Source organism: Phoca vitulina, unplaced genomic scaffold (assembly GCF_004348235.1).
Source record: "Phoca vitulina isolate PV1807 unplaced genomic scaffold, GSC_HSeal_1.0 scaffold2, whole genome shotgun sequence".
NCBI lineage: Eukaryota > Metazoa > Chordata > Mammalia > Carnivora > Phocidae > Phoca > Phoca vitulina.
In genome coordinates, this window is record NW_022589705.1 from 18,333,951 (window position 1) to 18,348,501 (window position 14,551).

Genomic DNA, 14,551 nt, shown 5'->3' on the forward strand with positions numbered 1-14,551 from the left:
GAGGATTTTAATCATCCCGGAGCCACACTGAAAACAATTCTCCCTGAAATCCTCTCTCAGCTGGTAGTCACTAACTTTGGGCATGTTAGGTTCTGCATCCACTGACAGTGGTAAGTGTTTTTCAAAAACATTTTTTGCCCATTCTTCACATAGAAAGAGGTTGCTGATGATGACTTCACTGTGTCTGAATTTGCTGGAATGTACAACTGAATTTGGAATTGAATTTAAAAGTCTCTTGTGGGGTTTCATAGTCATGCATGTAATTGTTTTCCTCTGAAATACTGATTTCCCTCAAAGTTAAGAAGTATTTTTTTGTTTGTTTGTTTTTGGGTTTGTTTGGGTTTCTTTTTTCCTTTCTTTCTTTTGCCTTTGGAAAGCAGACTCTCCGGGGTATGTCCTTGCCAAACTGTGTGCTTTTCTGTTATCTAATCAAGGTAGAGAACACAATTCTGTGTTGGAGGTAGAAATATATATATATATCATTATTGACTTGTTTTCCTCGAAGGGAAATTGGTCACTGTTATAGGAAAGCTGATGGCTGAATGAAGTTCAGTGGCAAACTGAGGAACCCAATGAGCATATGAATGGTTATGTATGTTTTAAAAAATACACATTTACATGTACATACTTGGGATTTTAAAAAATGTTTTATTATGTGATACACACTTCAAACTTGCTAGAATCTGAGACAATAAATTGTAGGTTGACTGTGATGTCCCCAGGGGTTTGGATTATCAGCATATGTATCCCAAGTTTTCTTGATGGCAAAAAGACCTTGCAGTCCATTTCTGTGGAAACTGTGCATGCTTTGCTTAAAAATAGAGACCGTTTCCTACTAATTTTCTGCATTGGCAATTAATTATATATCCATCCTAACATTTTAAACATTTTTGTCCTCTGTAATAGAGTTATTCTGCCACCCCCTCTCTGTCTTTGTCTCTCTCCCACACTGCATACTTTTAAGGAAATCAATACTTTAGAGAAGATTAATAATGAAAAGCAATATTCTCTACCCCATTTCTCTCTAGCACTCTAGAAGTAAGCATTTTAACCATTTCAGGATTTAGTCTTCGGTGGTTATCTCCATAGTTCCTGTTTTGTTTTGTATTTTTTCAAAGGTGGTTATTATTTCTTATCAACTTTAGGCATTATCTATGGAACTTCATTGTGAAAGATGATGCTTAAGTTCACTTACACCTCCATAGAGTTATATCCTTATTTTTAGTTTCTCCCTTTATTTCCTTTATAACTTGAAACAAATGCTTCAATATCTAGTTCTCATTCCATAAAATACAGTGTCTATGACTCCCCACTTTGAAGATGTGGCTACTAGTGTTCTTTCCTTCTACTTCCCCATGTCCTTCTTCCACATTCTATTAAAGTATTTATATTTTCGGGGCACCTGGGTGGCTCAGTCGTTATGCGTCTGCCTTCGGCTCAGGTCATGATCCCGGGGTCCTGGGATCGAGCCCCGCATTGGGCTCCCTGCTCCGCGGGAAGCCTGCTTCTCCCTCTCCCACTCTCACTGCTTGTGTTCCCTCTCTCGCTGTGTGTCTCTCTCTGTCAAATAAATAAAATCTTAAAAAAAATAAAGTATTTATATTTTCAAGATGTATTATACTTATTACATTCTGTTCTTTAGCCATAAATAAGTTGTTCTTGCTTTTTTATAGGTTGATTTATTTAAAAAGTTGATTTCCATCACTCAAAAAGAAACTCTGCACTTTAGCAGTCACTCCCTCTTTCCCCCTCTGGAAAGCCCCTGGATATCACTAATCTACCGTTTTTTCTCTATGGATCTACCTATTTGGGACATTTCATATAAATGGGATCATACATGGTCTTTTGTGTCTGGCTTCTTTCACTTAGCACACTTCATTCAAAGTTTATCCATGATATAGCATGTATCAGTACTTACTCCTTTTCATGGCTGAATAATATTCCATTGTATGGATATACCACATTTTGTTTATCCATTTGTCAGTTGACAGCCAGTTGTTTCCACTTTTTGGCTATTGTGAATAATGCTACTTCAACATTCAGGTAGAAATTTTTGTGTGAACATATGTTTTTATTTCTCTTGGGTATAAATCTAGGTGTGGATCTTTTCCTATTTTATACTTCCTATTTTTTCCTATTTTTATGCTAGGAATGCCTCTTACAAACAATACACAGGATTTTTGTCTTTTATTTGGACAATCTTTGTGTATTAACTTGCAGCATTTAGTAAAATCAGGAAAGTATAAATTTGTGACCATAATGAGATTTTATGCAGTAGTTTGTTAGAAGGATGTACATCAATGGAGACCCTTATACAGTTGTAGTAAGAGTACTAGTGGGCACAATGACTTTGGAAAACAATTTGGCTCTATCTTATAAGTTTGAACATTCACATATATTATGATCCAGCAGTTCTAGTTCTAGGTATAGACCCAATAGAGGCAATACCACTTGAGCACCATGTAGATGAGGACAAGAATTCTGGAAATAATATTGCTCATAATAGCAAAACTCTGGTACCCAAATACCCATATTCATTGGGACAGAAAAATTAAATTATGCCATAGTCATACATTTTGGAGATCATGGCATGTCAGTATATGAAATGTTTTACTTTATGGAGCTATATAATTTCCCATGATATGGATGTACTATAATTTACTGATCAAAAGTTATATTGTGGGATGCCTGAGTGGCTCAGTCGTTTAAGCGTCTGCCTTCGGCTCAGGTCATGATTCCAGGGTCCTGAGATCGAGTCCCACATTGGGCTCCCTGCTTGGCCGGGAGCCTGCTTCTCCCTCTCCCTCTGCCTGCTGCTCCCCCTGCTTGTGCTCTCTCTCTCTGACAAATAAAATCTTTAAAAAAAAAAGTTATATTTTTTCCAGTCTTTTGCTTCTATGAAAAACATTGCAGTGAATAACTTTATAATATGTAATTTTAAGATTGAAAATATTTGCAACATAAACTCCTATGAGTATGAATGTACATTTATAAGACTGATGGACATTACCAAATTTCTCTCCATTGAGAAGAACAAATACTACCACCTTTAGTGTATGAGAGTACCTGCTTCCCTACACTGTTGCAAATTTCACTTCTTCTTTTCCAAACTTTATACCTTTCTATTTACTTCCTTTGCCTTGTAGCCATTCCAGTATAATGTTGAATAGTTGTGATTGTGGACATCTTTGACTTCCTGAATTTGGGAAGAAATAATTCAATTAATTGTGAGTCAAATTCTTTCACTATTACCAATACAATTTGATGAGAAATCAGTACAATTGTTTGTAAGGCAAAGAACATTCCATCAAATGGATCTACCATAATTTACATAACCATTCCCCTATTTGTACTGTCCTTTCCCTTTTGAGATTCAGGTCACAATCCTCAGCATTACAGCTGCCCATTTACGATTTATTTTACAAGAGCAAATAATCCCAGTATACTGCCAGTTAACCAAATTCCAGCCTATGCATATAGCATCTAGATTAAGTAGATAGCCCCAAATGCTGGTCTTAAATGTATATATCCATTATTTAATCATTTTCCTAAACTGGGCATGTAAACTAGTTGCAGTTTTTCATTATTGTTAATTACATAGTAGCAAAGGAAGTAGACTTGGCTTCACTTTCCACCTCTGTCACATACTAGACATGAGACCTTGAACAAATTGCCCATCTTTTTTAAGGCTCAATTTTTCATCTGTACATTACACACAATAAAAGCACCCATGGTAGGGCACCTGGGTGGCTCAGTGGGTTAAGTGTCTGCCTTCGGCTCAGGTCATGATCCCAGGGACCTGGGATCGAGCCCTGCATTGGGCTCCCTGCTCAGCGGGGAGCCTGCTACTCCTCCCTCTGCCCCCTGTTCTCCCCCACTCATGCTCTCTCTCTCACTCTACTCTCTCTCTCTCTCAAATAAATAAATAAAATCTTTAAAGAAAAAAAACGCATCCATGGCATAGTATTTTTATGAGGATTATTAAGTGAGAGATGATATGTAAAGTGTATAAAAATAGTCTTGGCAACATGGAAAGTGTTCAATAAATATAAGCTATTATGATCATTTCTGGATTCAATGAACATTCTGAAACACGTTTCTTTCTCCGCTACAGTTAGGTCCTTTTTGAGATGGCATCTGTGATTCAGCTATTCAGAATCTAATGAAGTTGGTGACTCTGTGACAATGTGGAGAAATCATGTCAGAAAATGCAGTTTGTCCTGGGGCTGTCAGTGCTGTGAAGGAAGTTTGGGAAGAAAGAATAAAGAAACACAATGAAGACCTGAAGCGAGAGAAAGAATTTCAACAGAAGTATGCTTTAACATGTTTGTTATTTTGATTTAGTGAAAATTCAGAATATCATCATTATAGAAAAGAGCACTTATTAAATGCCTTATTGTTGAATTTGATATTTTTATTTACTGAAAACTCAAAATATTACTAAAGGATACACCCGATTTAATTACGTGTGGCTATGTGAGGGTGGCCACAAAAAATACAAGTGTCTGTATGTGAAAATAGTAGTTATCTTCAGGCCCTCATAGGAGTCTGTTCAACATTCCTCAAAGTTTGATTAGTGTCTTTTAGTCCACTTTTCAGTGATTGCTCGTTCAGTATTATATCCTGTAGATACTAAAGCAACATCTGGCAATAGAAGGTACTAGAGATTCTCACCTATTTGAACAGCTGTGAGTTTCAGCCAGGGTCCCTGTGGATCACCTGATTCCTTGATTTGGGCTATACTTAAATAGTTTGGCTCTCATTTCCTCTGCCTTCTTGATATCTCCCTATTTTCCTGATTGGATGTCTCCAAAGCATTCTATTAATCTTGCAAGAAGAGCCACTTTCCTTATGGATCCCTATGATTCTCATTCACCAGGTCTCTTTCTAAATATTAAATTGTCTTTTTGTCTTGCAACATATATAAATATTGGACCATTAATAATGTTATATGTCAATTATATCTCAATGGAAAAAATGCTCCTGTGTCAGTTAACAAGTACCATAAAATTCAACTAAGAATGGCTTAAGGACTAGGGAAGTCCTGAAGCAAGGTAATCCCAAAGCCTGAACAGCTTTAAAGACTCGGTTTCTTTTTATCACTTTCTACTGCTAATCTCAGTGTGTCAGTTTGGTCCTCAGGTTCCCTCTGTGCGTGTCACAGGATGGCTGGTCCACTTCCAGGCATCACAGCTAGGCATCATTATGTTATCAGAAGAGTGGAAATGATTTCTGTTTCTTCAAGAATGAGGAAGCCTTTCTGGGCGCTTTAGGAAACCTCTCCCTCAGCTCTCATTGACCAGAACTGGGTCATTTGGACTCCCTTAATCCAGTCCCCTTCTAGGGGAATGAGACTGTATGATTGGTTTAAACAAATTAAGATTTATACCTGCATTACTTGGGGGAAGTACAAATGCTTGAAAATAACAGCTATTCTCCCAGTAAAGAAGAGGGGGAAAGGTTCTTAATCAGCAATTATTTTGTGTCTGCTCTCTGTAAAAACAAAAATCTGAATGGGGAGGGACCATTCTTTCCAACCAAAGCCAATAAAAAGGATAATGATGCTGATAGTGAAGAGGGTAGCAGCCATTTATTGTGCACTTACTGTTTACTAGGCACTCTGCTAAGTGCTTTATTTGTACTATCTCATTTAATCCTCTCAACACACTGAAACAGAGTGTCTTGATGAGGATTATTTTGCATTATGAGAGAAGGAAAACCAAAATAATGTTTTCTTTTTAAAAAATTTTTAAAAAGATTTATTTATTTGAGAGAGAGTGGGGAGGGGGGTGAGGGACAGAGGAAGAGGGAGGAAGAGAATCCCAAGCAGACTCCTCGCTGAGCAGGGAGCCAGATGCAGGGCTTGATCTCACGACTCTAAGGTCATGGCCTGAGCTGAAATTAAGAGTCAGATGCATAACTGACTGAGCAAACCCAGTGTCCCCAAAATAATATTTTCTAAACAAGATATGTTAACTTTTTTGGATATTTGATCTGGGGCTGGAATAGCACTCCACTGAGTCAGATACTCAGGCTTTTATCTTGTTGCTCAACTGTGCATGGCTTCCATTCCTAAAGTCACTTAATGGCCCCAAATGATACACCAATTGCAGCCAACATATTTGATCCCAGCTAGCAGGAAGTTGCACCCACTCCTACTTCTGCTAACATCCCAGTTATATGAATCATATCTAACTCCAAGGGAGGATGACTAAATGAAGTCTTCAGCCCAGTTAAATTTAGAGGCTCTATTATTGAGGAAGAAGAGGAGTATCAGTCTCTGCCACACATGAGTGTTCACTTTCTCCCTTTTAAAGATGGAAAACCTGAGGGATAGGCCTAAGTAACTTGTCAAAGATCACACTGCTAATAAATGTGGAACTGGTATTCATACCTGCACAGTCTGATTCAGGAGGCATAATATTCACCTTAGGTCTTTCCCTAGATTGGTCCTTTATATATAAAGCTACTCTTATGAAATCTATTATGTTTGTATTCTATAGTTATGATAAACTTGACTCCAGAGGACTCTTAATAAATCCTATCCCTTTTTTAAACAGTGGGCAGGGCAGGAATCCTGACTTGCTTCTAAACTCCTGAACTTCACCTATTACACATGTTTAGTTAAGAACCATTTAATTGGGGCACCTGGGTGGCTCAGTCAGTTGGGCATCCGACTCTTGATTTTGGCGCAGGTCATGATCTTAGAGTTATGGGATCTAGTCCCTCATCGACTCTGCTTGAGATTCTCCCTCTCCCTCTGCCCTCCCCTGCCCCTCATGCATGCGCTCTTTCTCTCAAATAAATAAATAAATAAGTAAAATCTTTAAAAAGAAAAGAATAATTTCAGCAGCTTCACGTTCTCTCTCTACAAAATAGGCAAGGGATAGAAAAGGTTAAGGATGTAAACTAATGCTGCTTTTCTTGGCTAAATGTGGCTAAAGATTTATTTCAAAAAGCCTAAAGTTTAAACAGAAATTGACCCCATTGTCTTTTGATGCCAAGCTGTCTTGAAGAAATCAAGCACTTGGGTAAGAGTTGGTGTGGCAAAATCTGGGAAAGCCTTTAGACTATACTAAGAGGGTTTCATAGGAGGTAGAAAATTTCTATTTAAAATTGAAAGAACATCAAGCTTAGACTAAATAATGGATGAATTACAGAACACTAGAGCTGGAAGAGACCTTAGACATTATTTAATCCAAACCCCATTGTAATGGCAAGGCCCACAGAGGTGGTATGAATTGCCCCTGGTCACCAAGTTAAGTGATACATTAGGACTTAGATCATAGAAATTTAGATCCAGAAAGAATTTAAGAATCATTATAGAGATGGAAAGAGACTAGTTGAGTAATAGTTAGCCTCACTGTAAACTCATTAAGGACAGAGCTTTTTGCATGCACAATGTGCAGCATAGCATTTGGCATATAATGGTTGCTTGATGAATTCTTTAAGTAAAAGTTTAGGGAATAAGACATCTAATTGCACTTGTCATTAAATCTTGTTCTGAAGTACATAGATCTTTTTGGCAAGTGACTATTCAAATTAATTAAACCTATGTTCTTTGATAACTGCTTATATTTCTTTATTAGGTATCATTCTAAGAGGCTAAAATTGCAAAGATTTCAATTCTAAACTTATTCTTTCTCATTTCTCATACATTAAAAATTTTCTAGTGTAGAAATAAAAAAAACTTTTGCAACCTTTTACTAGTCATTTTCATAGCTTGATATTATTCTTATGTATGTTTTCAGTGAACCAAAAATCAATAGGAATGTGTTTCAGAATGACAAAGGTTTTATGCATTTTTATATCTGAAAAATGAAATCTGAATAAAATTGGAATATAATCATATAACTTAACTCTGAAGTTGAACTGTATTATTTGCAAGTCATTATAAAGTTATTAACTATCTATGGATTAGATGTCTAATAAATGCAAGTTGAAAGGACAGTGAGATACCACTTCACGCTCACTAGGATGGCTATGATTCGAACCATGGACAATAACAAAAGTAGACAAGGATATGGAGAAATCAGAAGCCTCATGTGCTGCTGGAGGGAAGGTAAAATGGTACAAGCAATTTGGACACAGTTTAGTAGTTCCTAAAAAAAAAAAAGTTAAAAATAGAGTTATAATAGGATGCAGCAATTCTTCTCCTAGGACTATACCCAAAATAAAGGAAAACATATGTCTGCATAAAAACTTGTTCACAAATGTTCATAGTAGCATTATTCATAATAGCCAATAAGTGGGATTAACCCAAATGTCCATCAGCTGACGAACAGATAAACAAAATGTGGTATATTCATGCAATGGAAGATGATTCTTCTATAAAAAGGAATATAGTACTGAAACATGTTACAGCATGGGTGAACTCTGAATAAACTTACACTACGTGGAAAGACCACATATTGTATAATCCCATTTATATGAAATGTCCAGAATAGGCAAATTCATAGAGATAGAAAGATCAGTGGTTACCAGGGGCTGGGAAAGGGAGGAATGGGTGTGGCTTTTTATTTTATTTTTTAAAGTTTTTAATTTAATTCCAGTTAGTTAACATACAGTGTTGTATTAGTTTACGTGTACAATATAGTGATTCATCAATTCCTTACAACACGCAGTGCTCATCACAAGCGCACTCCTTAATCCCCATCATCTATTTAACCCATCTCCCAACCACCTCTCCTCTGGTAACCATTGGTTTGTTCTCTGTGGTTAAGAGTCTGTTTCTTGGTTTGCCTCTTTCTCTCTCTCCCCATCCCTTTGCACATTTGTTTCTTAAATTCCACATATGAGTGAAATCATATGCTATTTGTCTTTCTCTGACTTATTTCGCTTAGCATAATATTCTCTAGCTCCATCCACATTGCTGCAAATGGCATGATTTCATTCTTTTTTATGGCTAATATCCCATATATGTGTGTGCGTGTGTATATATATGTATCTATACACACATATGTTTATGTATATACATATATATGCATCTGTATATATACATACATGTATATATGTGTATGTATATGTATTACCACATCCTCTTTATCCATTCATCAGTTGATGGACACTTGGGCTGTTTCCAAAATTTGGCTGTTATAGATAATGCTGCCCTTTGAACTGGTATTTTGTATTTCTTGGGTAAATACTTAGTAGAGCAATTGCTGGATTGTAGGGTAGCTCTATTTTTAACTTTTTGAGGAAACTCCATACTGTTTTCTAGAGTGGCTGCACCAGTTTGCACTGGGTGTGGGAGTTTTTTTGAATGATGAAAATGTTTTGGATCCGATAGTGGTGATAGTTGAGCCAACTCTGTGAATATATCCAAAACCATTGAATTGTATACTTTAAAAGGATTAATTTTATGGTATGTGAATTATGTATAACTCAATAAAGCTATTAGTTAAATCTATGGAGTTATGACACTTTTCAAAACTTAAATATAGGGCTTTATGATTCGAATCATATTTATAATTCTTACAAAACAACTTCTTTCCTGATTTCCAGATACTATCGATCAAATGGTTTTTTTTTTTTTTTTAAAGATTTTTATTTTATTTATTTGACAGAGAGAGAGAATGCGAGAGAGGGAACACAAGCAGGGGGAGTGGGAGAGGGAGAAACAGGCTTCCCACCAAGCAGGGAGCCCGATGCGGGGTTCGATCCCCTGAGCCGAAGGCAGACGCTTAACGACTGAGCCACCCGGGTGCCCCGATCAAATGGTTGTTTTTGACGGATCACTTTTTATATAAAAGTGAATGCTACCTATGTATGTTGTTACTGGCAAACTAAAATGTCTGCTCTCTTAGGCTAGTGCGGATCTGGGAAGAACGAGTACGCTTAAGCAAGCTAAAAGAAAAGGTCATCAGGGAAAATGGAAGAGTCATTTTGAAGATAGAGAAAGAGGAATGGAAGGTAAGCTTCATAGAAGTAATATTTGATTTTCTGTATTTTACGTTTTGTGGGAGAGTTGAGAAAATGATTCTGAGACTGTGTGATTAAGTCCAGAATAGTTAGAAATTCTAATGTTAATAATACACCAGATGAATTTGGGCAACATGAACAACTGAAAAGAAATATAACTTCACATTTTTTTGGTAAAAACTCAGTCAGTTTTCTTCAACTCTGCCTAAACATAAGTCATTTGCATTTTTTCTCCTACTAATCCTACTAGTAAGCAACTTCTCATTTCCATAAAAAAGATGACATCTGCCTAACAAAAATCATATAGCTTTTCCAAAACAAATGCCCAGCTAAAAGTCCACAAAATGGAATAGGATATTCATTTTTTTCGAGGGCTACTACCTGATTCATACTCTCTCTCATAAATACACACACACACACACACACACACACACACACACACAGAGTTTGCTTAATTACATTAGGCATGCTCTAATTTTTATAAGGGTATCTATACCTTGGGTCAGTGTTTGTTTTCATACATGTAGGTATAGTTAGCTAGCAGGTTATTTTCTCTTTGGGCTATTTTAGGTTGAAAGGGAAAAGGTGTAAAGTTCAGAAAGGTTGAAACTCTTAAAATCTTTATAAAAAAATCTGTAAAAAGCTTACAAAATATTTCAAAATATAAGGCAAAGAGAAATTTGAATTATTGACTAAAATGATTTTTTGTTTCTCTAACCACCATATTCTCATTTTCAACTATATATGTACTCTAAAAAAGCCTAATACAACAATATATTTAGGACATTGTTATATGGGTGTGCACTATTGACCAAAATACATTATCTTTGTTTATTCTGATTAGGGTTTGAAGGTTTAGTACCTGTACCCCCAAAGTAAAGTTCTTAAAACTTAGAAGTAACACAAAGCACTTGGAAATATAACCCATTAAGGAAAAAATACTCCAAAGTTCTTTTACAAATCAAGTAATATCACTACAATTATACTTCAGTATGACATGATACTAAAATAATTTAAGTAATATAGTAATTCTGTCATTTCTTTTACTTGAGTTTAGACCCTCCCTTCTTCTCTACTGAAATTGAATCAGCTACAGGAATGGCAACTTCATAGAACTGGTTTATTGAAAATTCCTGAATTCATTGGAAGATTCCAGAACCTCATTGTATTAGATTTATCTCGAAACACAATTTCAGAGATACCTCGAGGAATTGGTAAGGAAGATTGCTTTTATTCCCGGGTTTTTTACTGAGAATTTTTTTGATACATGGAATAACGTAGCCCCGAGTCTTGAGAAAATTGTAGACATCTAAATTGAAGCTTCCAGAGGACCCAAGTTTCTGGAATTTACAGAAGTGATTCAAGATAAGATTTCAAGGCAAGGAAAAGTCCCTTGGGAAACATTGTATAGATTCTGGAAACAATGTGTCTTGTTCAGTTAATCCTCCTAGAAGAGAACAGGTTGAAGGCAAGAAAGAAAGATTCCTTGGATGAGAAAAAAAATCCCTAAATGGAAAATTGGCCATGATATAGGAGATAAAACAAGATGAAAAAAAAAAACACCATATTTTTTGCTTATAGCACTGATAAACCTCCTATCTTTAGAAGGGGCAGGACACACACTAGGAAAAGGGAAGAACCTGGGAAGTTTGATTTGCCAATACGAAACTGGCAAGTAAGTTATGCTGTAATACTTAAATAACTGGAAACATTATTTTATATCCATCTGCTCTCTATCGTGTATTATTTTTTTGTAGGACTTCTCACTAAACTTAAGGAGCTGATTCTTAGTTACAACAAAATCAAGACTGTGCCCAGGGAACTAAGTCATTGTGCCAGCTTGGAGAAACTAGAACTTGCTGTAAACAGAGACATCTGTGATCTTCCACAAGAGGTCAGAAAGACATAAGTGTCTATGACTTATTGTCCACCTAATACTGGTTTACTTCTCAGCTGTGTGATTGCCAAAAATAACACTAATGAAGAAATGCTATAGATTTTATTTCAGAAAATATTTAGTGATTATCATTTCCTATTATAACACATATTTTTAATTAGAGAAATATCTATTTAGCATAAAAGATGCAGTACTGACATCATTTGTGATCTCCTTGAAGGCCAGAGTAAGAGTCTTATTTATTTCTATCTCCAGAATTGAAGGCACAGCCTAAGTTGTAGTTGTTACTTAATAAATGCTTAGTGAATAAATGATTATCACAAAGCACAGACAATGTGGTGATGGAAAAACTCTTTTTTTTACTAGTTGGTGTCTATAGAGTGATCAGTTTTTGAAATAGAGGTGAAGTGGTAAGAAATGAATTCTTCAGTTTCAGAAAAGTGTTTCTTTGCTAGTTTCTTAGGCTCTGCTGAGTAAAAGAAAGCAATGGGTTTGCAAAGCCTTCAAATTTTGATTTGGTATGATGACTTGTCGTACTAGAAGTAAACCAGTATTAGGTGGACTAGTACGACTTGTTATTAGTAAAACCAAGCTGATCATAGTCATAGAGACACTTTCAAACATACTTCAAACATATTTAATGATCTTACAATCAGCAAAGAAAATTTCCAAGGTATTGACTTTGCAAGATGAAAGTTAATAAACATAATTAAAACTCAAAACAAAATAGACTATTCCTTTCTCCCATTCTCCACTATTTTTGGTGAGAATAGCACTTTTTTTCCCACACCAGTAAATATGTCACCAATTGTTGCTCTTGCAAGTAAAACATAGTTTCTACACATTTATATCTATCTCATCTTTGAATAGTTCAACTTAATGAAATGTATGTACTTATTTATGATGAAAATGATGATCATAGGGACAATTTCTTTATATCTACAAGGGGTCCAATAAATATTTTATTTTGAACTTCTAATTCTTGTGATTTTCTTTCTAGGATTGGTTCCATCACTAAAAACACTGTATGAATTTGGGCATGTCTATTAACCTGTGTTTTCCTTAACTTTTTCACGTAAGAAATAGGTTTTACTGAAACAAATATTGAACTGAAATCTTGACCCTGGGATTATTTCCAAGTATGGCTTCTAAATTAGCTGTGAAGCCTTGAACTCACCACTTTACATAAAGAGGTCTCAGTTTTCACATATGCAAAATAAAGACTGTTATTATAATAATGTGAATATCTTTCAATATAAAATCAAAGGGTTCTAGTACGACTCAGAAATCAGTACAGGAAGAGACTTATGTCTCAGCCACTACGCCGCACACACTGTATACACACAAACATATTTATGCCAATTGAAAACGATATTTTTATACTCCATTCTAAACCATTTGAAAAATTTTGAAGTCTGATTTTGAAAAAGTATTTTATTCATGGCTTGAATTCTAAAGCTTGGACAAAGATTACCTACTAAATGGAAACCTGCTTTTTTGCATTACCCACAAAACACTGTATTTGTGGTTTTTTGTGTGTGTGTGTGGTGTTAAAGATATGGAACGAATCTTAACATTCCCTGAGATAATAAAACAGAACTTGCCTAGATAAAATAGAAAGCTTTTTGGAAAAGTTAACTAAATTCTCACATTTTGAAACTTTCACTACAGTGTTATATGGAAAGAGTTTAGAAATTTTGTGGCTTTAGGTCCATGAAAACTTTGAGTGCACATCACCCATCATTTCTAGTTACATGGTCTTTCTCAACCATTTTGTCTATAAAATAGAAATAAGATACTCATCTTGTAAAGTTGATGAATAAACTAGAGTTGTAAGCATCAACATGAATACATTGAGTCACTGATATTAAGAGAAAAAAGCAAGTTAAGGGAAGTACAGTATCATAATCTTCAAATAAAAATACTAAATTTTGTTTATGAAAACATATAGTAGTAATTACAGAGAAATATTTAAAAACATGTATTTATGTATAGTAATGAAAACAAGAAAACATGCACAGGAATAATAAATACCAAATTCAGGAGAGGGGTTCCCTCTGGAAAGGAAGAAGGGAGGAACACATAGGAGGCAGTCATAGCAATATAAATATATATATATATATATATATATATATATATATATATATATATATTTTTTTTTTTTTTTTTTTTAAGATTTATTTATTTGAGAGACAGAGTGAGTGGAGGAAGGGGCAGAGGGAGAGAATCCCAAGCAGACTCCCTGCTGAGTGCGGAGCCCGACGGCAGGGGTGGGGTGGGGTGGACATCTCATGACCATGAGATCACGACCTGAGCCAAAACCAAATCACTTAGCCGACTGAGCCACCCAGGTGCCCCTGAATATATTTTCTTTCTTAAGCTGAGCACACTGGTGTTGGGATATCATTCTTAATAAACTTTTATTGATGTTTTCATTGAGAAAATAGAATTACCAAACAGTAAATGCTATGACTGAGATAGCATATGTAAAATATCAGGCACAAAAAAGAAGGTTCAATAAAGAGAAGTATTACTTTGAAGTTTGGGTTTTCCCATATAAATCTCAAATGCAGGATGAAAGGAAAGTACAAGCAAACACAAGCAGGTTCTGTAAGTGCTGGAACTTGGGTATTTGGAAGATAAATTTTCTTTGAATAGATGAGCTTTCTATAAGAGTTTTTCATTTCTCTGGAGATTATTTAGCTTTATTTTTATTTCAAAGTTATTGTGGAC

At 35.5% G+C, this 14,551-nt stretch overlaps 1 protein-coding gene across 1 annotated transcript in view; it reads left to right on the forward strand.

Moving 5' to 3' along the window:
* LRRC39 (leucine rich repeat containing 39) overlaps positions 1 to 14,551 on the forward strand; it is a 19,931-nt gene continuing 5,380 nt past the window's right edge. The window contains exons 1-5 of the mRNA XM_032422738.1: positions 1 to 110; positions 4,115 to 4,311; positions 9,807 to 9,912; positions 10,979 to 11,135; positions 11,679 to 11,815. Coding sequence (XP_032278629.1) covers positions 4,199 to 4,311; positions 9,807 to 9,912; positions 10,979 to 11,135; positions 11,679 to 11,815 — 513 coding nt within the window. The 5' untranslated portion in view covers positions 1 to 110; positions 4,115 to 4,198. The remainder of the gene's footprint in view (positions 111 to 4,114; positions 4,312 to 9,806; positions 9,913 to 10,978; positions 11,136 to 11,678; positions 11,816 to 14,551) is intronic.